General features: G+C 37.5%; 6 protein-coding genes across 6 annotated transcripts; all 6 read left to right on the top strand.

Annotated features, from left to right (window-relative positions):
• Window positions 1–834: 834 nt before the first annotated feature.
• LOC113682441 (melanocortin receptor 4-like) lies at window positions 835–1,866 on the top strand. Its single transcript, XM_027199613.2, has one exon. The coding sequence runs from the start codon at window positions 835–837 to the stop codon at window positions 1,777–1,779; it is 945 nt and encodes a 314-aa protein (XP_027055414.2). The 3' UTR covers window positions 1,780–1,866.
• A 121-nt stretch (window positions 1,867–1,987) lies between these two features.
• LOC113682462 (melanocortin receptor 5-like) lies at window positions 1,988–7,397 on the top strand. The gene has a single exon (XM_089211972.1). It carries the CDS (start codon window positions 5,506–5,508, stop codon window positions 6,448–6,450), a length of 945 nt encoding a protein of 314 aa, XP_089068098.1. The 5' UTR covers window positions 1,988–5,505; the 3' UTR covers window positions 6,451–7,397.
• A 4,250-nt stretch (window positions 7,398–11,647) lies between these two features.
• LOC149042799 (adenosine receptor A2a-like) lies at window positions 11,648–14,550 on the top strand. The gene has a single exon (XM_089211208.1). The coding sequence runs from the start codon at window positions 12,563–12,565 to the stop codon at window positions 13,508–13,510; it is 948 nt and encodes a 315-aa protein (XP_089067334.1). The 5' UTR covers window positions 11,648–12,562; the 3' UTR covers window positions 13,511–14,550.
• Window positions 14,551–17,169: 2,619 nt separating this feature from the next.
• On the top strand, window positions 17,170–18,332 carry LOC113682468 (adenosine receptor A2b-like). The gene has a single exon (XM_027199636.2). The coding sequence runs from the start codon at window positions 17,180–17,182 to the stop codon at window positions 18,158–18,160; it is 981 nt and encodes a 326-aa protein (XP_027055437.2). The 5' UTR covers window positions 17,170–17,179; the 3' UTR covers window positions 18,161–18,332.
• Window positions 18,333–18,466: 134 nt separating this feature from the next.
• LOC113682456 (putative G protein-coupled receptor 45) lies at window positions 18,467–22,840 on the top strand. The gene is made up of 2 exons (XM_089211646.1): window positions 18,467–18,944; window positions 21,450–22,840. Exon 2 carries the CDS (start codon window positions 21,518–21,520, stop codon window positions 22,457–22,459), a length of 942 nt encoding a protein of 313 aa, XP_089067772.1. The 5' UTR covers window positions 18,467–18,944; window positions 21,450–21,517; the 3' UTR covers window positions 22,460–22,840.
• A 638-nt stretch (window positions 22,841–23,478) lies between these two features.
• Window positions 23,479–25,631, top strand: LOC113682478 (adenosine receptor A3-like). Its single transcript, XM_089211396.1, has 2 exons — window positions 23,479–23,674; window positions 24,054–25,631. Exon 2 carries the CDS (start codon window positions 24,133–24,135, stop codon window positions 25,063–25,065), a length of 933 nt encoding a protein of 310 aa, XP_089067522.1. The 5' UTR covers window positions 23,479–23,674; window positions 24,054–24,132; the 3' UTR covers window positions 25,066–25,631.
• The last annotated feature ends 448 nt before the right edge of the window (window positions 25,632–26,079 follow it).

The following is a 26,079-nucleotide window of genomic DNA, read 5'->3' as shown; positions in this document are numbered from 1 at the left end:
GAAAATATTTATCCCAAAAGTGCAAACTTTTAATCAAACTGATTAAAAGACAGTGTCCGAAAAAATAATTTCTGAGGAGCCTTAGTCGCAAATGTTGAGAAGTAAAGCAAGTATGAATTTATTGCTCGTATTCTCCTCAGTGAGCCCAGATGATGTACAGGCTTGAACTCTGGCAAACTAAAGTACTCTTTGAAACACATTAGTTTAAAATTTTTCCAGAAGGAATTTGCCAATGGTGTTAAGAACATATGACTACGTGCGTTGAATATATACATGTATAGTACCAAATAGAACACTGAGGCCTCTTATTCACTGAGAATATCAATTACATGCACCTCTATTTCATCTTTTGCTAGGAAAAATGCGAAAGACAAAGATAAGATGGACAATTTTCGATTGTATTATGTATGTCCTTCCGTAGTGGTGCGGAGTTTCTCTGAGACAGAGACTGGTGCGTTACACTAGTTGATTGAATGAATGAATAAGTGAATTATTGCTTGCCTGATTGATTAATGGATCGGTTAGTATTTACGTAAGGTATATTGTAATAAGGTACATGAGAAAAAGGCCGAGATATAGATATTTTCTGGTTGCAAAGTTATCTTTTCATGACAAATTACTCTCCCGTTATGACAGCCATGGAATAATCAGGGAATCTAAACAAAATCTTATGAGCAGTTTTGTTTATAATTCAATTGGCGCCCATGCTTTATACTATGATAGCCAGCTGTTTCGGTTTTATTGGAAAATACTTTGAAATGCAAATATATTTCACAACCATCGAGTATACTTAAAAGCTGCCGTGAAGTAAACGCTCCTTTAGGATTGGGAATAATGGCACAAGAAAGTTTATCTAAAGATGCCGGAAAACAAACCGAAACACTTGCACAACTGCGATGCGTAGCGGGAAAGAATGACAACATACACAAGCAGTTGATATTGATCGCAACGATTAATATTTTTCTTTGCTCTATGGCATTTCTTGGAAATACCCTCATCCTGGTCGCCTTGCGGAAGGAATCTTCTCTTCATCCGCCATCCAAACTCCTGTATCGTTGTCTCGCAACAACTGATCTCTGTATCGCTTTGATTTCAGAGCCTTCTTCTGTTGCTTATTGGCTGTCTTTTGTTAGCAGAGATTGGAAGCTCTGCAAGTTTGGGCTGAGCGCTTACTTTATAGCAAGCCATACCATTTGCTCAGTGTCTATTTTAACAATGACCGCAATAAGTGTGGACAGACTCCTCGCCTTGGTGCTTGGCCTCAGATACAGACAGATTGTAACTTTGAAGCGAACATATGTTGTTATAGCCATCTTTTGGATTTTATCTGTGGCCGCTGGAGCAGCCTACTTTGTGGATTACCGTATATCCGTCTCCTATGGCTATACTCTTATCCCACTGTGTTTAATAACAGCAACTTTCTCATACACAAAAATATTCCACCGTCTCCATCGCAGCCGTAATCAAGTACAAATTCTTATTTCACAACAGCCGAGCCAACCAGTTTCACTGAACATGGCACTTTACAGAAACGCAGTGTACAGTGCACTTTGGGTTCAAGTAGCATTAGTATGCTGCTCTCTGCCATATAGCATAGTAGCAGTAGTTGTACCTTACGACAGACTATCCCCATATGACTTTATACTCTTATCGTGTGCAGAGAGCATGTTTTATCTTAATTCGTCCCTGAACCCGTTACTTTACTGTTGGAAGATTAATGAGGTGAGGCGAGCAGTAAAAGAGACACTCAGACAAACATTTCGGTGCATTTCCGTTTAGTCTCGTGGCAGGTAACGGAGGTTTTTCCTCTGGAGAAACCAAACTATGAAATATTAGGCCTTAAGTTGATTAAAACTATCGTTTTTGATAGAATTACAAACAGCAATCAGGCAATTTAACCAATACGACCTTAAAGTAGGATTAGGAAGCACGATGGAATCACAATAGGGCAAAATTAGAAAGTTCCGATATTGAAGCACAACATTTTGTCCTTTGAGTAAGGAGAATGTCAATTAATTCATAGAAGTCAACTCTTATCACAGGGTTCAAAATGTTTGGGTTTAAAATGTTTTTTTTTTTCCTTTTGGGACAAACTTCGTTTTCCTGCGCCAAAATTTAATTTTGTTCATTGTACTGTTAATTCTTCTTGCCGTTAAACTGTGCATCCAAACTGTCAGTTACACCAACGAAGGTTACTTCCGCTTTTTTCTTCGCATCGCAATGTGAAAAGGTTTTCTTTTGCATGAAACTAATAATGGTAATTTTGTTATGAACCAAAGAGAATAACTAGTATATGGTACAGGGAGGTCATCGATCCGCGTCAAACATTGTTAACATCTGTTCCATCAATATTGTGTTTTGAATTGAAATTATCCACTCATTTTCCGACCCACTCTTCAAACATCTCACTGAGTAATTATTTCGATAAATGTGTAACTTCATAACCAGACAGACTTTCATCGAATACCTACCATAAATGATTTAATTAGTTGCGCCTGAAAAAAAAACCTTAGAGAGCAAATTAAAATTGGATGACAAATATTTATTACAAATGCAAACTTTTAATCAAACTGATCAAGGACGAAGTGTCCGAAAAACGAATATTTCAGGATCTTCATTCGCGAATGTCAAAAAGGAAAGCAAATATGAGCTAATTTTTCATATTTTTCTTGATGAGTCCAGGTGATGCACAGATTAAACTCTGGCAGACTAATGTACTTTTTTGAACCAATAAGTTGAAAACTTTTTAACAAAATTAACGGTGTTATTGAATAGACAGAACCCGATGGAGGACGGAACTGGTTAATGGCCTATGCTCCAACCGGAGCTAAGGGAATATATATATATATATTGAATAGCGGTGGCTCGTGCGTGATGAATATAAGTGGACTGCTGAATGATAGAGTATATTGCAGCCTCAGAAAGGCCTCTTGTTATGTTGTCTAACGACTGATATTATTAATTCTCAACAAAACTCTGGCGCTGTTCATATAATTGATCCATTCTTGTTCTCCATTGACTCATGTATTTTCCACTGATCTCGTTGTGGGTTTGTATAACTTCTGTAAGAAGCAGTCTATATATGTCCCTGTAGTGGATGGTTTTGTCGTTAAACTATCTTGGTCTGTATGAAAAAATACAGCAACAATTTCTGCTTGATATAATTTAGTATGTCTCGGTGCAAAGAGCGCATTAAGAGCTTACTATTGGTATCAATACATATCTTTTAAATATGTAAGTTAATCCTCAAGATTTAGGTTAACAACCAAAGGGGCTCTACTCAAACCTCTAAGATCCAAATTAATACATTTCAACCATAACAGATTTAGCAAATCATAATATCATAGGAGTTTGATGTCTGATAAAGTCTACAAGTTTTCATTAAAAAAAAAAAAAAGCTCAGCTCAGTTTAGCTCCAACCATGCTTCATAGACAGCAAGTCCTTAGATACTCTTTTGTATAGTACACATAAATTGTTGGTTGCATTAGTCGTTTGCTATCTATCGCACAGGAAAGCGGTACTACGTTTTGGTGAAGGCAAACCGTTTATGAATGTGCACTGACCTTAGTTTACCAAAACGCTTCACTAGACCCAATTATCATCACTATTTTTTTTATACGTAAGATCGAATGACTCGTTGAGATTTACATCACGTGAAAATTCATCGATTGAAGTGTACTTTATAAGATTTTCACCTATGAAACCAAGAGGAGGTCAGGCTCTCGAACATACTTACATGTATGGATGACGGCAGATCCTCCCTTTTTTTCGGGCTTACTGTTAAGAATTGGTTGCTAATGACGATTAATCAGAGTATCAATGTAAAGTTCATCAACTGAAAATAAATTGTCCTATGTAGTCCTTGGAACAAATTTTTCCTCACATAATACGAAGACATGAGTTCATTTTTTTTTTTTTTGCAAAAGAAGGTGGCCAAATTTTACCAAACTGAATTCCAAATTTTAAATCTCTTATCATACTTTTGATAATACTGTAATCAGGATGGATCTTCTGTTTTTAGAAACCTAAAAGTCTGTCACCACTTAGGAAAAATACTTAGAGATGAGAAAAATGGTGTGGTTGTTTTCTTTTTCTTCATCAACGAAAAAAATGGCTTCACCGAAACGTTCTCCGCTGATGTAAATACGAGTTGCTATTTGCCGGACTATATATCCTCCAAACGACAATCCATGAGCGTAGCTACCGTTAATCCGATCTAAGATGCTTATTCCGACCGACAACTACGTTCGAAGGTTTCCCTGCCATAATTTCTTTCATACGAATTAACACCTGAACTATCGGGCTTTTTCCAAAACCAGTTGGAAACACGGCTAGAAGATCCTTTCCAGAAACCGGTATAGAAATTGCTTCTTTTTGTTCCGATTTTAATGCGTGAGACACATCAAATTCTAAAAGACACTAACTAGTTTTAATGAGTTTGCCATCTTCTGCATTTTGCCGTAAAAGCAAACTGTCCAAAGGACACATTTGGCTTGCGATTGACAACTGGAGCTTAACCGCACTAATCAGAAACTCCTTTCGTGGGCGAACAGAGTTTCGCAAAAAAAGCAATGACCTCGGGCAGGCGTATTCTTCGCTAATCATAATCACGAGTTTCTTTATATCTATCCCCAGTTCATTGTCCTGTTCATTTCGCAATTACGCCGTGAATCAACATGAAAAAAAAATGTGTTTGCTCTGAAATATAAAAAAAACAACAACCTGCCAACATTCACCGTTTCTATTTATGTTTCTTTGGAACTTGTGTAATAATGTTGAAACTGCGGCGAAAAACAGTAACTTGTAAAGATAACAAAAAACTGGACTCGAGAAGGTTAATCATAGGATTATGGCCTTAAGCAGAGCCACTTATTATATTTTTTGATGTTTTCAGGTGTAATTTGTTTGAAAAAAATTGCATTAATAAAAAAAATGATCAACTGGAAAAGTCGCTAATAGTGTAAATTCAGCTGGTAGACTGGTTGTCTAGGAAACAGTAGCAACCCGTGAAACTGTGAACAGATTGCTCAGTTGTGCGAAGATTGCACAAATGATAATGAGGGAATCTTATTCAATTTCTAGGTATAATTTTTCAAATTAAGAAAAGTATCTTTTTTCATGTTTTCATAGGAATAAAAGCAATGCCAAAAAATACGGAACCTTTCGATAAAGCTCAAAAATCTAATAGGATCCATTTAAAGTCATATTATCCTAGGAGAAAAATTTACGCTGTTAGTTTTATAAGTTCAGCATCTCTTTTTTATGCTAATTTCTTAAAAATTAAAACTCAACGAAATCTCTACTTGTTTAATTTTCCAGGAATTTGGTAAATAATTTAAAGTCACTTTTGACATATTTATAATGTGATAAGCAGCTGTTTAGCTTTTGTCAGAGATGAAAGAAACGTTGATTTTTAAATTCATGGTAAAAAACTGAAGCGATCCTGCTGGATCCTAACGAGTTCCCTGTTGGTTGAAGTGAGTAACAACTACGTGGAAGGAATAATGGAACAAGTAAACCTATCTAAAATCGCAGGAAAACAAGCCTCACCACATGAAGGCCTGATCTGCGCGGCATTAGGGAAAGAGCAAACACATAATCATTTGATATTTTTCTCAGTACTCAATATCTTTTTTTCAGTTGTTGCGTTTCTTGGAAATACTCTGATCCTTGTCGCCCTTCACAAGGAATCGTCCCTACATTCGCCTTCCAAACTCTTGTATCGTTGTCTGGCAGCAACTGATCTCCTCACTGGCCTTATTGCTGAGCCTTTTCAAGTTGTTTATTGGCTCTCCCTGATTCATGAGAATTGGACTCTTTGTCGTTACGCGTTAGCTGCACATTATTTCGCAAGCCTTCCTCTGTCTTCAGTCTCTCTGTTGACAATGACTGCAATAAGCGTGGACAGACTTTTCGCCCTGTTGTTGAGTTTCAGATACAGACATGTTGTAACTTTAAAGCGAACATACGTTATTATAGTCATCTTCTGGGTTGTGTCGATAGCCGCTGGGATATCGTACATAGTGTCATACCGTATAGGCATCTGGTATAATTGTATCTTTCTGCCGGTATGTTTAGCGACATCGACGATCTCATACACAAAGATATTCCGTACTCTTCGCCATAGACAGAATCAAATGAAAGCTCACGTTCAACAAAAGCCGAGCCAACCAGTTCCATTGAACATGTTGCGATACAGAAAGGCAGTCTACAGTGCACTGTGGGTACACTTGGCATTAGTTGTTTCCTATCTACCCTATAGCATTGCAGTAGCAGTTTTAACTGATAATGGACTCACTTCATTAAGCTTAACAGTCTGGGCAGGTGCAATATCCCTAGTTTACTTAAACTCATCACTCAACCCGTTCCTTTATTACTGGAAAATTAACGAGGTGAGACGAGCAATAAAGGAGACTACCAGAGGAACACTTTGCTGTCCAAGGAATTAGCTATATAGTCAGTTTACAGCTAGACCATGAGCAAGCTACAAAAGCTTTCTACTAATTATACAAAATTAAGCTGTGGGTGAAACTTGACTTGAAAAAAATTTAAAACACAACGGTTGGTCTCTTATTAGTCGACTAAGCCTAGAATTTTAGATTATTTCAGATCCTTCCGCCTGCGGTAAATATGAATCGAACTCTTTAAATTTTTCCAGTGGTCCTTTCTTAGTTGTCATGTCTTCTAAATGAAAACGAACATCCCATACATTTATGGCACCTGATAGTGGCTTCTGGTTAAAAATATACTCGATACTTTTTTCTTAACTACAGGATTTTGTTCTTTAATGTGATAAATATGACTTAGGCAAACCTAAGAAGCGTGATTTTTTCTAAGAATCGCAAAAATTAATTGAGAGACTCTGAGACTGCTAACGTCTGGTTGAGACCGTGAAATGTTACCTCTTTCTTTGCTTAAACTGCTTGTTTGACGAGGGGTTTTGAAGTTAACAACCAGAGTCTTTTCTTTTTTCAAAGAATGCCGTCTATTTTAACGTGAATAACGCACGTGAAGGTTGGTAAAGGGATTTCCCCATAGCATTAACTAAACAAAGGCGTTTGCAATACCGCGCTCACCGTGTCAAACTTCAACCCCTTAAGTCAACACACCTTTGAAAAGCCTTCGACTGCAAAGAAACAAATGTGTCCTTTTTAAGAACGCTTTGAATACAGCGAGACGGAGTTTATTAGGTAAATATCGAGTCTCCTCAAACCTTTATGCGTAGTCACTTGTGATTTTCAGAAACGATTAAAATTTTGATTAAAAAATGCCGTAAGGTAGACTATTTTGACACTCAGGATGTTAGATCAGCAGACCATAGTGTTTTCGCATAATCTACTGGAAAGCAATTTTATGGATGCAAGGTCCAAATCAATTAAAAAAATTTGTTTATTTCAATATAACCCAGTGGAGTACCAGGCAATATTTACAAGCTTTTCCTGTACTTTAAAATATACACCCATGCAGCACAAGTAAACCGGCATATCTAAAAATGTCAGAGACCGCAACGAAATATTTACCCAATTGCGTGGAAGGCTGGACAGAGAGTATACACACAGAGTTAATAGTTATATCAACTTTCAATATTTTTCTATCCGTTGTTGCATTTGTAAGAAATGCCATAACTACTGTTGCACTTAGTAATCAATCTTATCTTCGTCAACCGTCTAAACTTCCATATCTCTAGCAAGAACTGATCTCTGCGTTTGACTCATTCTAGAGCCTTAAACAGTAACCTTTTTGCTGCTTTCAACGGTGGAAATTTTCAGCTTGTTATAGAAACAATCTATTTTTATAAGGCCATTCTCAGCCATTAAAATTCAGAAGATGGTGGGCACTTGTTCCTGTAATATCATGTCTAGTGTGTCATGCGATCTTTTACATTCCACGCACTGTTGCAAGCCTCGACACAAACATGAGAACCTTACAAGTACTTAACGTCTCGAGAAAAAAGTGGGGCCACTTTCTTCAACGCTCTGGAAAAGAAATTCCCTAATTATATCGCTGGCAGCGCCTATGGACAATACGGAGCGAATCCTGTGCTCTGTTTCCCTCTGCATGCATAATGTTGTATATAGTTTATAAATAATATTGGAATTGTAATATAGCATATTTTATTTTATTTTAGCTTATTTTCTTGAAGATGTTAGCTCTACAGCTACACTGTAAATTTCGAGCATAAATAAAGTATAAGTATGTATGTATGTATGTATGTATGTATGTATGTATGTATGTATGTATGTATGTATGTATGATGCATGTATGTTTGGCTAACCGAGTGGGCTACCCGCCTACAATATTTGTATGGAGCTCTGGTCTTTAAATTATCCTATGTGACTAAATAAATATTAAATTATCAGTGATGATAGATCGCGGCCATCATGCCCTTAGAATTGCGACTTGAGAGTTCCTTGAGAGTTCGGGACTTTAAAGTTCCTACAAATTAAACACCATCTCATTAAAATTGCTTCCAAAAGTCCTTCAAAACGTTACTGTAAAGTACCCTTTAATTGCGTCTTTTCAGTCTTGGAATTGCCACTTTCAATTCCCTTAAAATTACCACTTCTAAGCACCTTAGAATCGTCGCCTATTACTTTTTAGTTCTTTAATGTCGTTTATATGAGGGACTTGGACTCATTGAGACAAAATTAGAACGGAACCTTACACCTGACAAGTAAAAAACGAACATGATATTTCCATAGTAGTATAGTGTAGACATTTCCTGACAGTTCGTCGCTTAGACGCTAAATGGGATGATTGCAACATTTTTAAAAAGAGAAAAACAACGACTTATTCTTGCATAAAGCGAATCCCAATAGGCACTTTTCATGACGTAAATCAACAAACGAAAAACGAACGAAAATTCTCAAATGCATGAAGAGTATGTTTGCAACCGATGCTAATGCAACTCCGGTAAAAAAAACATAACTGTCCGTTGGATTGCGTTATCCGCCATTTATAGAACTGGGCTCTGATCTATTATTATTATCAATATACGCGGCCAAATAGAAAATCGGCCTCTTCAAAACACACGCGGGCTGCTAATGCATTATCAGCCCTACAGCTGATCCGTTAACTTTGTGATGATTCTGTTACCAGCATGGACATTTTTAAGGTTAACTTTGTGATATGCCTATTATTTATAGACGATTTTAAGCATTTTTTCGGTCATTTTCAATAAGTTCACTGGACTGAGTTGATTCTTTAATAGCTTGTTCAATCAACACTTACATGATGATTTGAAGTGACTTTGAATTCGTCATTCACTTAGCTTGTATTATTAAAACTCGCATTCTTGATATCATTTGGCCTTGTTTATTGATAATAATGATAATGACATGACTTTTTGAGGGAATATTGTTTATTTGCGCCCTTGTAGTGTCATTTGCATTTGCTTCGCGCTCGGGCCGCAAATGACACTACGCGGGCGCAAATAAACAATATTTCCTCAAAAAGTCATGTTATTCCCTTATTATCAGTCGGAACTTTTCCGGTTGTCAATGACATGACTTGATGTCTGCCTAAAAAAGTTTATAATAGACCAGGGCGCGTCACAATGCGACACCAAAAATTAAAATTAATTTGGTCTGGAAATATGAAGAAATGTTACCGCTGTGCTAGAAAAGTTATGTACTAACAATTGTATATTTAGTCCAAATCTAAAGAAAATTGCAAATACACCTTACAACGGGGCAGGATTTGAAGGTAAACAATTAAAATCGTGTATACAAACTTTTTTTAAAGATCATGATTATCACGAGAGACATTGACTGTCGGTCAATTTGGCCTTTATTTTTTAATTTACGGATACAATCTCCCGAATCCCAAATATGCACATCACAAATGGATATTTTTTCACTTCAACTCAGCATTTTATAATTATACTGCTCGACACATTGATTAACTGCTCCACCGAGTGGTCACTCTAAGATGCTCTTTAGGAGGTTTTCCATATCAGTTATATCATGGTAGTTTCTACAAAAGTAAAAGAAAGCTCTCTTTCCTGCGAAAGAGCTTATTACACTAGTTCGCAGTACCCTACGCCCATTCTTTCAAACCAAGGTCTTGAAAAGTTGAACAGACTTGCTTAAATGTAGTGCCGATACCTTACTCTTTGCTAATATATCTAGTTGGTATTGTAGAGCAGGAATCATAGTTCATATCAAGCCTGCAATATCCTCTTTCGAACTCCTTATTATCATTTAATGATGATATACTGCAATACACTGAGGCTCTCATTGACGTCTCAGGAAGCAACTTTCTGAAGGATGAAGTACCTACAAAAGCAGCTTCCGAAAAGCAATCACTAACCTATGTGTACTATACGAGTGTAAGCTGTGTTTGAGTCTTGACACTATACGTAAGCTTACAATCTAATTGAGTGTGAAAACCTTCAAAACTCGGACAGTCTATTTCGTTTTCTCTTTGGAGCTGTTCGTCTTTGCTCACGGTATAACAACGTCAGTTGCTGCGCTTGACATTTTTACTAACGTTTATTTTGTTCTTCTGTTGCTACTTGTCGGCCAGCTTATTCCAAAATTTCATTTTCGATTAACGAAATTAAGTTTAAGAGAAGTCCGAGAAATGACATTGCACAAATTGGCAGGTGGCGTGACAGTTTTAGCTCAGCTGCGTGTTTTCAACCCAAGTGAAACACGCTCTTTCAACCAATAACAACACGTGTTACATCCGAACTTAATTATCATAATAACCGTTATTAAAACCTTAATTAACCATTTTAGAATTCCTTGGAATTGCCACTCCCAGAAATTCGGGATTTTAAAGTTCTTAAACGATTTATCATCACTGTTAAGTTCTTTTCAAAGGTGCTATACCTTAATGCCCTCTTCATATGATTGCCACTTTTAAGTCGTGAAATCGCCACATTCAAGTCCTGCAAAATTACCGCTCGTAATTTCCGGAGAATCGTCACCAATAGAAATCGTCTCCTTAACAGTGTAAGCACCTTAACATGACTGATATGGGGCACTTTTAAATAAAGCTTCTCGAAATACTTGAAGTGGCCGCCTCATTGAGGCTCAATAAAGCCATACAGTTTGGAAAGGAACGTCACACATAACGATTTAAAACTAATGCTGTATTTACACTCTAGAGCGACTGAAAAGACATGGTTGATTAACATTATTTGATATTCGTGTCGCTTCAAAGTGTGAGCTCCAGGTCTTCAAAAAGCAAAAACAATGGCTGGTTCCTAAATAAGGTGACACTATAATGGAAATAGGCACCAAAACTGTCAAGTGCGTGAAGAATATGAATGTTGCCGACGCTAATTGTGTCTATTGTGTCTGAGGATCTTTTTTTTCTTTTACTTCTTTTTCATCTTATTTTGGAAAAAAAATTGAAATATAACCCTGATCATAGATATCAAAAAAAACTTTTCCGGCTGTCAAAGGCGTAACTTGATGTCTACGTAGACAGAATCCAACCTCTAAGACAACTAAGATTTTCTCTTTTGCTATTTCGCTCACATCGAAAATCAGCAGTGAATAACAGGTCCAAAAATTCAAATGAGTTTGGTCTGGCTATGGGAAATTCTGGGTAAATGATCATCAATAGTCTATATAACAGTTAGGTGTATTATCGGCAAGCTTTTGAACAACAGTGATGCTAAAGTTCCTCTGTTATAATGGAGATCAGGACAACGACTTAATTTTCTGTTAAAGCGGCCTGGACAACAATTTCAAGTACATAGATTGATGTTAAAGACAAAATTTTTGTGTGACTCAAAACATTTCCAACGGGGGAGGATGCTGTTACGATAGCCAGTGAAGAGCCGTGTTGAATGTTCCACGCCAGTCGAACATTTACAGTGATTTTTTTCCAAGAATAATGCTTATCACGAGAGATCTTAAGGTTGATAAACTTAGCTAACATTTCTCGTAGACGGATACAATCTCGCGAATACTTCAATTAATCAATTATATAGTGCTCCACAAATATATATTTTTCCACCACAGCACTGCACTAATATTACTGCAGGACGCATTCAATGAACTTCCCATCAAGTGGTCATTAGAGATGTTATTCAGAAGGTTTCCAATGTCAGTTAGAACAAGAGGGTTGGTACAAAAGCTCGATGACGGTTCTCTTTCTTACGACAGTGCTTAATTAACAATGTCAAAAATACTTTCCTCTGCTCCTTTCCTTTCATAGGAGATGAAAGGTTAGACAGCTTGAAAGCAGCTCTAATAGTTAAACTCTTTTCATATATCCAGTTGGCATAATAGAGCAGGAATCTGCGCTCATATCAAGCGTGCAATATCCTCTTTCGAATGTCTCGTTATAATAGACAGATGGTATATTGCCTTCAGTGGCACTGAATCACATGGACTGAATAGGCTCTCTTGAAAACAAATTTAAAAAAGCAGCCACACGCCTACAGAGCGACGAGAAACAATTACTAAAGAGCAAAGGATATTATTTTTCTCTTAAAGGAAAAGATTGGAAAGCAAAATTGAGATGGTAACCGGTAACCGCCTTTAAACGAGCCGGAACTAGGAGAAGTCCTTCCTTGGATGTTGGTATGCTGCAATAGTGATAATGACACAAGTAAACATAACTGGAGATGCAAGAGATCCAACTGAATATCTTGTCCAACTACGATGCACAGGAGGATGGACAGATGAGGAATATAAAGCTTTGATAGGCATTTCAGTTATCAGCGTCTTTTTAGCCTTTAACGCTATTCTTGGCAATACCTTGATCCTTGTCGCGCTTCACAAAGAAACTGTCCTGTATCAACCGTCCAAACTCTTGTATAGGTGTCTGGCAACAACAGATCTTTGCGCTGGTCTTATATTGGAGCCGGTTGCAACTGTTTATCGGCTTTCTCTCATCCACGAAGATTGGAAACTCTGTCGCTATGCAGTGACCACGCGTTTTATGGTAGGTTTTCCTCTATTTTCAGTCTCTCTGTTTACAGTTACCGCCATAAGTGTAGACAGACTTCTTGCTTTGTTACTGGGGCTGAGGTACAAACATGTTGTTACTTTAAAGCGAACATATGTCTTCGTGATCATCATTTGGGTTGTGGCCACAGTCACCGCGAATTCCTACTTTGTGAATCCCCAAGTAATCATCTGGCATAACTACATCGTTACACCATTTTGTATTATGACAGCAACGTTCTCGTACACAACTATTTTTCTTTCTCTCCGTCGTCACCAGAATCAAATGCAAGTTAATGACCCGCAACAACCGGGCCAGCAAGTCTCCCTAAATATGATGCGATACAGGAAAGCGGTATACAGTGCATTATGGGTGCAGGTGGCACTCGTACTTTGCTTTCTACCGTACAGTATTACAACAGTCAACCTTACCACAGAAAAATTGTCTACGTTTGACTTGATTGTCTTAGAATGTGTTGTAACTCTGGTTAAGTTAAACTCTACGCTTAACCCTTTCCTTTACTGTTGGAAAATTAGTGAGGTGAGACAAGAAGTGAAGGCGACAATTAGACAAGCACTTTGCTGCCCATCACAGGTTTAGTCCATGAACAAGTCACAGAAGTGTCACCACTCACACGTGTAACCGCACCTCCTCCCCCCCCCCCCCCCCCCCACGACCTCAAGGTGAAACGGAAGATAAACAACAACATTAAAGGGAATTCATTTTCCATTTTTTGGGCAAATTTGCAATTCAGCGTCCAAGTACAAATATGTACTTTGCTTTAGATTTTTGGTATAGAGTAAGAAGAGGACAATGTTCGATTAGCATCGCGTTTACGAAACTAGATTTCAACGTCAACGCTCTTTTTGCTTGCATTTGTAAACAATGCCACAGTCGTCGAAAAAAGTTGGATCGTTTGCCGCAGAATCTCAAGGTTTTTACAGATTTCTTTGAGAGATAGTTACGCTGCAAACTTTTCTCATTCGAAATATTCGTTGCAAGAAACAACTAGCTTTAATTCAATAGCTTCGCAATACCTTTAGCAAAGAGACCGAAAGTTTGTTGGCACGGTAAATATAGTGACTGGTTGTTCTGGAGAGGAGAGGCGATCGGTCACTGGCACTGCTTGATATATTTAAGATTTCCCATAGCCAGTTGGTAACGAAACAGAGACATCGTTAACTTCGAAAAATATATCTATGGCTTTCTGCTGTTCTTGAAATGTCTCTATCCCAAACGTCGTGCAAACTTGCCTTAAAACCTCGTCGTAGATCGCTGTTGTCTGAAAAGTCGACCATGAAAGCATTTTGTTCACCATCTTGTTTGTTAGAATGAAAATAAATTACCAACTCTAGTCAATCAGAATTGACAAAAGGATAGGCAAAAGGGGGGGGGGGGGGTGAGGGTACGGCTACGAGTAGGCTAACAGCTCAGAAGCAACATCTGTCTTTGGGTAACATTATAGTTCCGAGGCTGGTTCTACTCAAACGAACTTCAAGGAAGAGAAATGTAATATTCAGCCAGGAAAAATCAGAAACATTTGAGGTGTTGACTTCACGATCCAATGAATTCCTTCTTTGCCAAGACAGCATCTTACTTATTTGGCCCGTAAATTGTATAAGTAGAATGATGTAGACTACTCCCTTGTTATGTGTAATATAGATTTATTTTGTTTTGTCATAATATTCTAATAAAAAAAATTTCGCAATTTTTTATTATTATCTTTTCAATTAATTTATTATTTTAACAAACATCATTATGATCTTACAATACAATACTTAAAACTACATCATTACAGTTTCAATGTGTACTCCACTCTGAGTGCCGCATTCTTTAGATTGGCTATCGCGTTTAATCGAAAAAATACAATATATAGGTATTTGAAAACTACCTAACCCCCGTATCTACACGCTGGGGACCCATGCGGTTAATTTTATCCAGCTATTGAAGTTTAAGCAGTTCTTGTTACTTCGTGGAATATAGCCAAGCTTGAAAGGAAATATTTAATGCTGCCATAGTTAATTCCCCATTAATCTGCGTTTAATTCTTGAGATTCAGGATAATTTACCAGCACTTAGTTTGATTTCAATGACATGTTCTTGGGTTGCGTTCACTTTTACCTTTTGAGCTGTTTATCAACGGAGCATTTTCAGAGGGTTGTCGAAAACACACGAAGCGGGGGCAGTGTTCAGCACAGGAATATGGGGCCATTCTCTAACGCACTCGAAAAATAGGGAAATCCTGAGTGAACTTTCCCTTACTGAGTCTTACTATGACAGCGCCTTCAAGCTTTCTTTTAAATTGCTACTTAACACTTTCTCGTCAAAGTTGTGAAAATCGCCGCTTTTCAGCTCATTTAATTTCCAGAATTACACCAGTTTCTGGTTTCATCCCCCTAACAAAAACTCACTAACTTAACTAACAAAAACCACCCTCTTTAACTCCGGTCTTTTAACTGACCCTATCAACAACTCAACAACGTATAAATAAGAAATTCCCTAAAAATTAACAAACAAAGAAGCGTTGACTGTGCTCTGTTCTGTTGGAAAACACGCAGGAAGTGGATAAAAGAGGAAAGAAGTCAATGGGAAAACACAAGACGTGGTTGAGAGTTTCGCCTCACCTCTTGAGTGCTCTAGCTGCTTCCTAAGCGCTTTACAACAGAGCAGAGAACAGTCAAGACTTCTTTATTTGTTCATAACAAAGAATCCGTTAAATTCCCCAAGCATCTGACTCACTCAAATTTTCAAACTTAAAATATGCAGGAGACTCTCGTGTAGCCAAGAAATCAGCTACTCCCTTCTTACAGTTCTTAGAACTAAAAATCTTGGAGCACAAGGAGTTGACCGTGGTCAAGCATTCCACCTATCAACAATCCTGTTAAAAAAGCTGAATTTGAAAATTGTTTGTCCCCCCTCTGAGAGTATTTTACAGAATCTGAGTACAACAGAATAAAATGAGAAATGTCTATATTAGTGTACTCATTTATGACTTTATGAAAAAATTAAAACATCAAACATATACCCGCAATTTAGTATTATCAACTGAGTCGTTAACGTAGATTGGCCACCGTAAAGAGTTTGAAAGCTGACATACGATGTCTTTAAAATACAGTGACTTGCTGGCTTGAGTTCTTGTTTTTTACTCGTGTGAGACAGCCTGAGAGCACGTCACTAATTCCTTACAACATTGCCACTTGAGCCGACGTTTGATCTGTGGCAAAACACCACAACCCGACTCAAGTTTAAGCTCAAGATTGCATTCGATCTCGAAATCTCGAGCCCAGGGTCATTTTGGCTCATTGTCAGCGGTATGGTCGCTTTTTGTTGTAGGCAGGTCATGTATGGGGAATTATTATGGACTTTACTGTATGTATGTAAAGTATAGGACATAATATGTATTGAGTAGATAATAATTCCCCATACATGACATACCTAGGTCATTTGGCGATCAAAACGCTGACAAAGAGCAAAAATTACCCTGCGCTCGAGGTTGGCTTGCAGGAGGATATTCGTCAACTTTGCCTACGGTTGACAGAATAATCTGCAATGTGACGTCTTTCATAATGGAAGCAAAGATTTTACCAATAGACGTTAACGGGGATATAGAACTATAGCTGTCAGTAAGAGACGTTAGGCGCTTAAATACATCCGACCGCAAGACTTTGTGATCAAATGAAAGATAAATTGCACTTAACATTGAAATACAACAAATCAGCAGTGTCAATAACACTGTAGGAACTAGTAAATTACTCAGTTCAATTTCAATCGGCCAAAAATCTCTTAAGGGAATATGTGATATCGTAAATTCTTTTTAAATGCATATTTGTAATTAAAAAGCATCAATCTTAGAAACAGCATGATTTATAAAGTTTGTTGGAATAAGACCTCGACGCAAATGTGTCTTCATTTTGAATGCAGGAAAAATCAGCTCTTGTGTAACTTTAGTTAAAAATCAGGTGACAGACCAATATTTGTTTCCATTAGAATTTGAAAATATAAAATCATTTCCGTCCTTTTACTGACAGCAGGCGATCAAATTGATTGTGGTTCCGTATTTCCCCCTAAAGCCTTTAACTCCTAGAGTTGCAAAGCGGCAGTTTGCTTCGATTTGGACAAGGCAAGTCAGGTTCATTTTCGTACTATAACAAAATTTAAATCTTCTCCTCCCAAATTATACACGCGTAGCAAGAGATATATTTAAAAATATCCAAGTACTTTTCTTTTAATCGTTACGTTCGGGTTATATTTATTAGAAACAACTCATCTTATGGAAAAAGGAAACTTTACTGATGGCGAAAAATACTCTGGGGTGTTTGAACAGCGGCGATGCTTAGACTCCTTAACAAGAGGAATGGAAGGACATCTCAAATATCTCATAGCGTTTAATAGCTTTCTTTCCGTCGTTGCATTTCTTGGAAATACTCTCGTGCTGGTGGCTCTTCGAAAGGAAACTTCGCTTCATCCGCCCTCGAAGCTTTTGTTACGTTGTCTGGCAGCAACTGATCTCTGCGTTGGTCTGATCACAGAACCCCTGAATATCAATTATTGGGTGTCCCTATTAAAGGAGGATTGGAACACTTGTCTCTATGCATATAAGGCATGTTTCATAACAAGTTATATTTTGTCTTCCGTATCTTTGTTAACAATAACGGCAATAAGCGTGGACAGACTTCTCGCTTTGTTACTGGGGCTGAGATATAAACTCATTGTAACTTTAAAGCGAACATATGCGGCTGTGATTACCTTTTGGTTTGTTTCCACTGCGGCTGCCACACTATATCTCTTAAACCATCTTATCACCTTTCTTTATGGCTACATTTTCATACCGTCATGTATTTTCATTTCAATTTGTTCCTATACAAAGATTTTCTTTACATTACGCCACCATCGAACTCGTGCACAAGAAAATGCCTCTGATGAAATAGCGGGTCAAGCTAGGAACCTGGCGCGATACAGAAGGGCAGTGATCAGTGCATTGTGGGTCCAACTGGCTTTAGTTGCTTGCTATATTCCTTATGGTGTTGTGGGTGTTCTCTTTAGTAATAGTAAACTCACGCCATCAAAATTTTTCTTTTTGGAGGTTACGATATCCTTAGTGTACTTTAACTCATCTTTAAACCCGTTTCTTTACTTCTGGAAGATAAGCGAAGTGAGAAATGCTGTAAAAACTACATTAGACAAGTTCCTCCTCATTTATGCAGTTAACAAGAGCACTTTTTCCGTAACAGAGCGCAGAAAAGATATTTAAACTCAATAATTATCACAATAGATGCAATGACAACGCGAATCTTAGTGGAAATGATCAGTGATGAGACCCAACTAGATATCTCATAGAACAGCTAAGGAGTTCGTCCCACGCTCTTAGCAAATATTTAACAGGTCTTCTTCCCAGTATTCAAAACACAGGAAATATTTCAATGAACTGAGTAACGTATAACATCCAGTCCTTGCCGAACGTCGTAAGTGGTACCTCACCCTCGAACAGCTTTGCTTCTAACACATGTGGAAACGAAACGAATCAATCTTATTTCTCAAATTTTACCTTTGATCAAAAAGGGAAACCTTTTATTGCTATCTAATACGATTTCAAGTTTCGCTTTGACGCAAATAAACACAACTTGATAGCAACCATGTTTGAAGGACTAAGCGGAAATCGTGCCAACTATCACCATGGGGCGATTGAGTCAAGCCACCAAAAGTTTATCGATTATTCAACGTTTGTACGTATCCAATGGTTGCCGAAACGGACCTACTTAATTAAACGAGATGTGACTTGATAACTCTGCTTCGTACAATAAAGAAAATGTCGAACTCGTCAAATTACATTTCCTCATTTGGTTTAAATGAGAAGCAATGAGGATGAGATATGGTCGCAGAGCGAGTATCCACATATAATGTTGACTAGTTCTCACTTAGCTTGCCCTTTGCCACTTCGCCATGACAAGAGGCAGAGAAAAGCGCGATTTCGTTCGTAGCTCAAAAATTTTCGCAGTGTGGCAGAATTGAGAGAGCATTCATCGGTGCAAAAAAAGGTAGGAAATAGGGAAAGCAAAACGTGACAATGTTGATGCGGTAACAGACGGGGCTCTTGTCATTAAGTCAGAGTTTATACGATTTGGTAAACTATTATTTCTGGCTAATAATGTTTGATGCTAATTTTTAATTTTAAATGTTTTTAATGCTAATAATGTTTGAAACAACAACAACGGATTATTTTAACTTTTGAGCAATCTTTTGAGCATACTGTTTATTGACGTTCAGTCAAAATCCTGAATTACCACCAAAGTGAAATCGACAGCATCAATCAAAGCCTTCACAAATCGTGCCTAGAGTTATCCGGCGTAAATTGTAACCGCCAAATAGCGGCCTAACAAACAGAAAAAATTTTCTTTGATACATTGCGTTGGAATAACTGTTATCCTCATTGATCGTTAGTTCTCTCAGGATTATTTCGTAAAGAGAAAGCTGGGTCTCTCAGTTTCAGAAGTAAAAACAAACACGTAGTTATGTGACGTGCACGTGAAGGCTAAACAAATGGCTTGGGCAGCAAGAATGTACAGAAACCCGTGCCCTTAACTAAATAATGACAGCAAAGTTGAAAAACACATATTTGACGAAAAACTGTATGATTTAATTATTTACAGCACTAACTCTGCGAAAAAACCCAAGTTTGCGTTTTTCGAACTTACTTGTATCCTGTCAGGACCGAGTTTGGTCCTATTCGCACTTGCATCTACATTATTTATATTATGTGTCATAAAAGATCATATCTAGCTGTCACTGAATAACATCTTCCTTGACTTAAGTCAACACGCCTAAGGTTTCCCGCAAACATAAGTAATCTCGTCCTTGAAGAGAGAACGAACAAGTATATTTCCGCGCCAAATGGAGGCTATTTTGTTTATCATCCTTCAACTATTTTTTTCAAATTACTATAAAAAAAAGTGTTTAAGAACAGTTAACCGTTCACTGTGTAGGATGTTCACCTTTCAGTGTTCCCTGGTACGATTTTATGAACAAACAAACATGTCCCCCCTCTAATGACAACCACAAAATGCTCCCTCACTCACCATAAATTAACTTCATGATTCATCAAATATTCTTGCTCGCGCGCGACTGGTCTTAACGCATCTCATTAACAAATACTCCCCAGCTAAAACTGGGGTTATCCGAGGATATCACTTAAGTGATACCCTCCAATTTTCAAACCTTACGTCCACTACGACAAACTTTTGGTTAAAAATTCGATTTAAGATGAGAGAGTGTTTACCATTGTTACAGAAGAAGGGAAATAAATGTTTGTTCCTTAAGTCGTGCCAGAGAACGCTCAAAAGAAAACATACCACGCAGAAAACAGTGAGCTTTTTCTAAACATTTTTCACGCGCGTTGCAAAATATTTGGAGGATAAGAAAAAAATGGCCTCTATTTATCGCGAAAATATGCTCGTATATCTGTTCTTGGACATTATCTGTTCCTCAACGCTCACTTTTTTCCTTGCCATAAATTTATTTCGTTCCTTGAATTTTGCCCCTGAATGTTTTTGAAAGAGAACGTAACTATCGATTAAAAATATCTGTTCCTCATTCTAATTGTGGATGATGAAGTTATTAGAATCATTCCTTCCATGACTTATGCCGAAAACCAATATTAGGAGAGGAAGTTCTGTTTCATATGAGTTAGTACAGCAAATTACAAAGGAAGACCGTAATTGACGTTCGCGAATTTTCCTCAAACTAACAGCATTGTTCAAATGAGCTTATTAATGTAACTCGAAAATTAAAAATTGGCACGCGCCTTCAGCCGCCTTTTTTTCTGTGGAACAAGGTCTAGTTGCACAGCTTAATCATAGTCGTAACTGAGTTTACCTTAAGTAAAAGCATACTCTTAAAAATAATCCTTTCCATTCACATATATTGCGACTGTACATTAGTAGTGCCGTATTTGTATCGTTAGTCCGGCTGGCTCTGTGGGAGGATTGATCAGTTTGGTCCTGGATCTAAACTAATCATCTCTAGATCGCTTACATGGTTGGTAACTTTTAAGAATATTGTTTTCTGTTTTTGTTTTCGTTTTTGCTTTTTTTTTTTTGTGGCGGTACCTGATCAATATTGAGGCACGTTGACATCTCGCTTTGACATCTACATCTCAAATAACGCCGCTTGCCTCATGTATTTGGAAGATATTAGTTAAATTTTATGACATGCTTTAAGTGGATAGCCAAATGGAGTCCCTTACTAGTATAACCAATCAGCATCGCTACCCTTTTATTTTAAGAATTTAAAATAGCTTCAAATATTTGTTCAAATGAATTATGACTCCTGAAAAAATTAAAATTGGTTTTAATCCTTTTTTCAATTACTTGGCCTTAAAATTAATAGTACCATTAAGAAAGAGTTCTGTCCTTCTTCATAAATTAACGTAACAGTTAGGAAGCCGGAAATTAAAATACCGCCTTTGACTTAAGTCTTAATGGATCGAAATGTGGTAAGCAAACATCTTATACACTCCCTACTTTCCTTTCTTTTAACTTCATTAGAACGCAGTACACAGACGCAGACGCACCCAAACTTGCTGTCGTCGAAACATCCCACGTTTTCAGGAAAAATGGGGATCAGAAATTATAGCGGAGCTGTAGTACAGGCTAAATCGTTTGAAGAAATACGGTGCTCAATGGTCTTGACGAGTGGAATACACGAGATTTTAACATACATTCTATTGCTGAACATTATCATATCTGTCACTGCATTCATTGGAAACACGCTGATTTTAGTTGCCCTTGGAAAAGATTCTTCCCTTCCAACACCGTCTCGACTTTTACTCCGTTGTTTAGCAATAACTGACCTATGCGTTGCTCTCATTGTGGAGCCACTCAATATCACTTATTTAACGTCCATTATCAATTACGATGTGAATCTTTGTCGATTTTCAGCTGTAGCATCGTTCATGGCAGGTTATATGTTAGGTTCAGTGTCCTTACTAACTTTAACTGGAATAAGCGTGGACAGACTTCTAGCCCTGTTCATGTGGCTGAGATACAGAGAAATAGTAACCGTAAAGAGAATGTTTGTAGTCCTTACAACCTTTTGGGTTCTGTCCTCTTTAGTCTCTGCAACGTATCTAGTAGGTCACCAAATAACATTTTGGTATGGTCGCATAGTAATAACATTATGTCTAGTAACCGCAATCCTCTCTTACACAAAGATTTTCTTCGCAATTCGTCGTCATCAGATCGATGTGAAACAACGCACCCAACAACAACAAACCAACCAAACAATACTAAACATCGCTCGATACAGAAAGGCAGTGTACACTGCATTGTGGGTGCAGGCGGTGTTGGTTGTTTGCTATCTTCCATATAGTATAATCATAGCTTTGTTTAGTCATGAGAGCATTTCATCATCGTATTTTGTCTCTTGGACGGTAACAGTGAGTCTGGTTTATCTTAACTCGTCGTTAAACCCATTTCTTTACTGCTGGAGGATTAGTGAAATTAGACAAGTTGTCAAGGGGACGATTAGGCAAGCATTTAACTGTATATGGAATTAGAGCATTAGCAAGTCACAAAAGATAATATATACTGACAAAAGTTAAGTCAATTTCTGCTCCATTTGAGTTCGTCGTCGAAACTTAATTTAACGTAAGTCATTATCACTTAGTTTGACAATTAAGAGGAAGCGGGATTTTTTTGTAAATAAAGTAATTTTAAATATTATTAATGAATAATGTATGTAAATGTTCTTCTTTGCTATATTTGGAAGAAATATAATTCGATAAAGTTTGCTTATCTGAGAAAAAGAATTGCAGAAGGTTTCCTCGGATTTTTCCTATCTACCTATTTATTGGTAAGAGGTTAATTCTTAAGAAATGTTGAAATAAAATTAAAACTCTCACTTTTGCCGGAAGTGGATAAAATGATAGAAGAAATTTATACACACCCTAATGGTGATATTCTCCTATAAAGACTTCACTCCATCTAAAATTTATCAATTCCTGCGCGTAATGCAAAACTCTCTTTCCAATCGAGTACGAAACTGCACGAGTTTGTGATTACTTACAAAGTGGAGTCACGTTACTTTACTTTGAGAAGTCCGAGAAGGTATTGTTCCATTTGCTGGATGTTGAGATATTAACTAGAGCATTCTGTATGTTTTGACAGTCAGCTAAAGTTAACTAAGTGAGTGAGTGCCCATTAAGATATGTGGCCAACATTTTCATTGGAAAAAAGTTACTAATTTACCAATAATTTTGGAAAGAAAAATTAAACTTTCACTTTGCCGGAGGTGAAGGTAATGATAGCTGGATAGGGAAGAGGGGATCAATATTGATACCTGATAACGTAGTATTTTCCATATTAAGAAAGCTGCCGATAAGTCGCATGTCAAACAAAGGAAACTGAGCCATTTTTTTTTCATTTCCGCCATTAAAGAAATGCCAAACCGTTATTAAAAAAATCCGTCATATCTTCTTAAAGGATCAACTCCTCATCATGATCTTTCTCCCCCATTATGCAATCTTTGATGCAAATTATGAAACAGACTGCAGTAAAAATGATTATATATTTAGGATGATATGGCAGTATGAATGCATGCTGTTCATTTCGAACTTTTTCAGACGCGTCCCATTTTTTCTCACATTGTAATTACTTATCTTCACGGGCTGTTTATAGAGAATCACTATTCGAGAAATGACTGGGAAAGGATTCTGAGACAGAGACGCTAGAAAAGCAAGGAAATGATTCTGTGATTAATTTTAATCAGTATGGTAAGTAAATTAATAATTAGGAAAGTAGTAGAAATTTTCCAGCATTCATTTCAGAGCTTAAGAGCCACGCGAAAGACTTCAGCTCTTTGGTTAACTATAGATTTGAATATTAGTTTAATCGTAAAACTTATTCAGCTAATCCGACTTCGCTTGAAATATTTCGCTACCTTTTCGGCGCAATTAAAAACATCACTCCAAAAAAGATAAACATTACTTTATAAAACAAACGGAAATGGTTTAAATGGACTTTTATCAGTTTAAAACAACACGAACACATGAAAATGAAAGTTTGGCAAATTTATTTTGCCAATTTCTGTTTTTGAAACTTATGTACAGAGCTAATATTTAAATTCGTGCCCACCTGCTTTTTTTTTTTCAGTTTCAGAGTAATTTTCCCGTTGTCTACGCGTCTTACGCTTAATGTGTCTAGAAAGCTACACATAGGTAGATAAGTTAAAATGACGAGTGCAAACTACACCCGAACCGAAGGGCAGGCTGAAACATTCCAAAAGATGCGATGCTCGATGGATGCCACAAGCGCAGTACAAGGGCAACTATTCTATCTAATAACGATAAATACAATTGTATCCGTCGTTGCCTTTCTTGGAAATGCTCTCATCCTGTTTGCCCTTTGCAAGGATTGTTCCCTTCATCCGCCGTCTAAACTGTTGCTCCGTTGTCTAACGACGACGGATCTTTTAGTTGGTCTCATTGCAGAACCAAGCAACATTGCCTATCTGATATCTCTCCTCCTGGGTGAATGGCACCTTTGTCAATTCTCTTCAGCTATATCTTTCATCGTGGGTTATATGTTGGGAACAGTTTCCCTGTTGACAGTCACTGCAGTAAGTGTGGACAGACTTCTAGCCCTGTTGTTAGGCCTGAGATACAGACAAGTGGTAACCCTGAAGCGAACCTTTTCTCTTATACTTATCTTTTGGATCGTCTGTAGCGTCGCGGCAATATCGTACCTAGTGAGTTTCCTGATAACTTTTTGGTATGGCCTGATTATCGTGTCCTGCAGTCTGACAACCACGGTCTTCTCGTGTATAATGATTTTCTGCACAATTCGCCGCCACCAATTCGAAGTGCAAGATCGTCCATGTCAACAGCAACGGAGACAGCAAATTGCAATGGATATACCGCGATACCGTAAGGCAGTGTCTAGTGTGCTGTGGGTTCAGGTGGCATTATTTGTTTGCTATCTTCCCTTTGGTATAGTTACATCTTTGTTCAATAATCATTTGTCATCATTTAATGTTCTAATCTGGGACTTATCAGTGATTTTAGTATATTTAAATTCGGCGTTGAACCCGTTTCTTTACTGCTGGAAAATTCCTGAAATAAAACAGGCGGTGAAAATGACAGTCAGAGATGCGCTTTGCTGTTAAGGGAATTAATCAAGGCTGGAACGCTATTCCTTCCTGTATCAGATCGCCTTGTGAATCCAAATTGCATAAGAAGATGAAGTAAATACATCTAGATAACCTAAAGCTAGATAAGAACCTTATTGAAGTCTCTCATGTGATTGAAAAATCTAAAGCATTATCTTAATAGCTTGTAAAACATCACTATTTAGGAATAACTTCAGTTTTATTGATCCAATTTTCTTTCGTTTAATGCCTATGGATTTTCGATGAGTTTCCGTAATCTTTTCTCTTTGTAAATTTCTTTTTCCCTGTAAATGAATATCGCCTCTCCGCCGCCTCGATTAGCCTTTATGCCATTAGCAGTGAAAGAGTATCTATAACTTGAACTAATTATTGGCCGTACCTTAAGTGAGCTAATTAAGATCAGTATACATTATTTAAAAGAGCAGACAAACCTCGCAAAAGAAAAAACAGTCAGGAGTAGCTAGAGGATGTCACTGCAGAAATGTCTGAAGGTTAAATTGTGAAAGGAATCGCAGAAGACTTAAAAGAATTAGGATAGCATTCTGCGATATTTTATTGCAAAACAGTTTATCATTTAGAACTTTCAACTTCAACGCCGGACAGAAAAAATTTGGCACGAGGCCACGAAGTACTTGCCGTGAGCAGCGAGGTTCGTGCGTCATGACCCGCCGGCCTGAACTAACTCCATCAATAAGCATTATTCACCTGTATATTATGACCGCCGATCTCTCTCATTCTTTCTTTCGCCCTCATCCCGCAGAGTGTTTTTTTATGATTTTATTACGAATATTAATTTTGGTCGCACCGCTGGTTGACTGAGAGGCAGTGCAATCAAAGAAATGTAATCATCTTGATAGCGATTGATGGGGCCGTATTCACGCTTAAAATACTATTCAGTCGAGCTTAGACGAATCAAAATGCGGCGTATCAAAGATTTACAATTTTCAACAGATATTTGTATTAACTGGGTTACGGATGAATCTCAAAGATACTTTTTCACGTAAAACACCC

Source organism: Pocillopora damicornis, chromosome 7 (assembly GCF_964200805.1).
Source record: "Pocillopora damicornis chromosome 7, jaPocDami1.2, whole genome shotgun sequence".
In the NCBI taxonomy this organism is placed as follows: Eukaryota; Metazoa; Cnidaria; class Anthozoa; order Scleractinia; family Pocilloporidae; genus Pocillopora; species Pocillopora damicornis.
Note: the sequence above shows the minus strand (reverse complement) of the source record. Positions and strands in the feature narration are given on the sequence as shown.

Coding starts and splice junctions, on each gene's coding strand:
- LOC113682441 (XM_027199613.2), top strand. CDS start 835: ATGGCACAAGAAAGTTTATCTAAAGATGCCGGAAAACAAACCGAAACA.
- LOC113682462 (XM_089211972.1), top strand. CDS start 5,506: ATGGAACAAGTAAACCTATCTAAAATCGCAGGAAAACAAGCCTCACCA.
- LOC149042799 (XM_089211208.1), top strand. CDS start 12,563: ATGACACAAGTAAACATAACTGGAGATGCAAGAGATCCAACTGAATAT.
- LOC113682468 (XM_027199636.2), top strand. CDS start 17,180: ATGGAAAAAGGAAACTTTACTGATGGCGAAAAATACTCTGGGGTGTTT.
- LOC113682456 (XM_089211646.1), top strand. CDS start 21,518: ATGGGGATCAGAAATTATAGCGGAGCTGTAGTACAGGCTAAATCGTTT.
- LOC113682478 (XM_089211396.1), top strand. CDS start 24,133: ATGACGAGTGCAAACTACACCCGAACCGAAGGGCAGGCTGAAACATTC.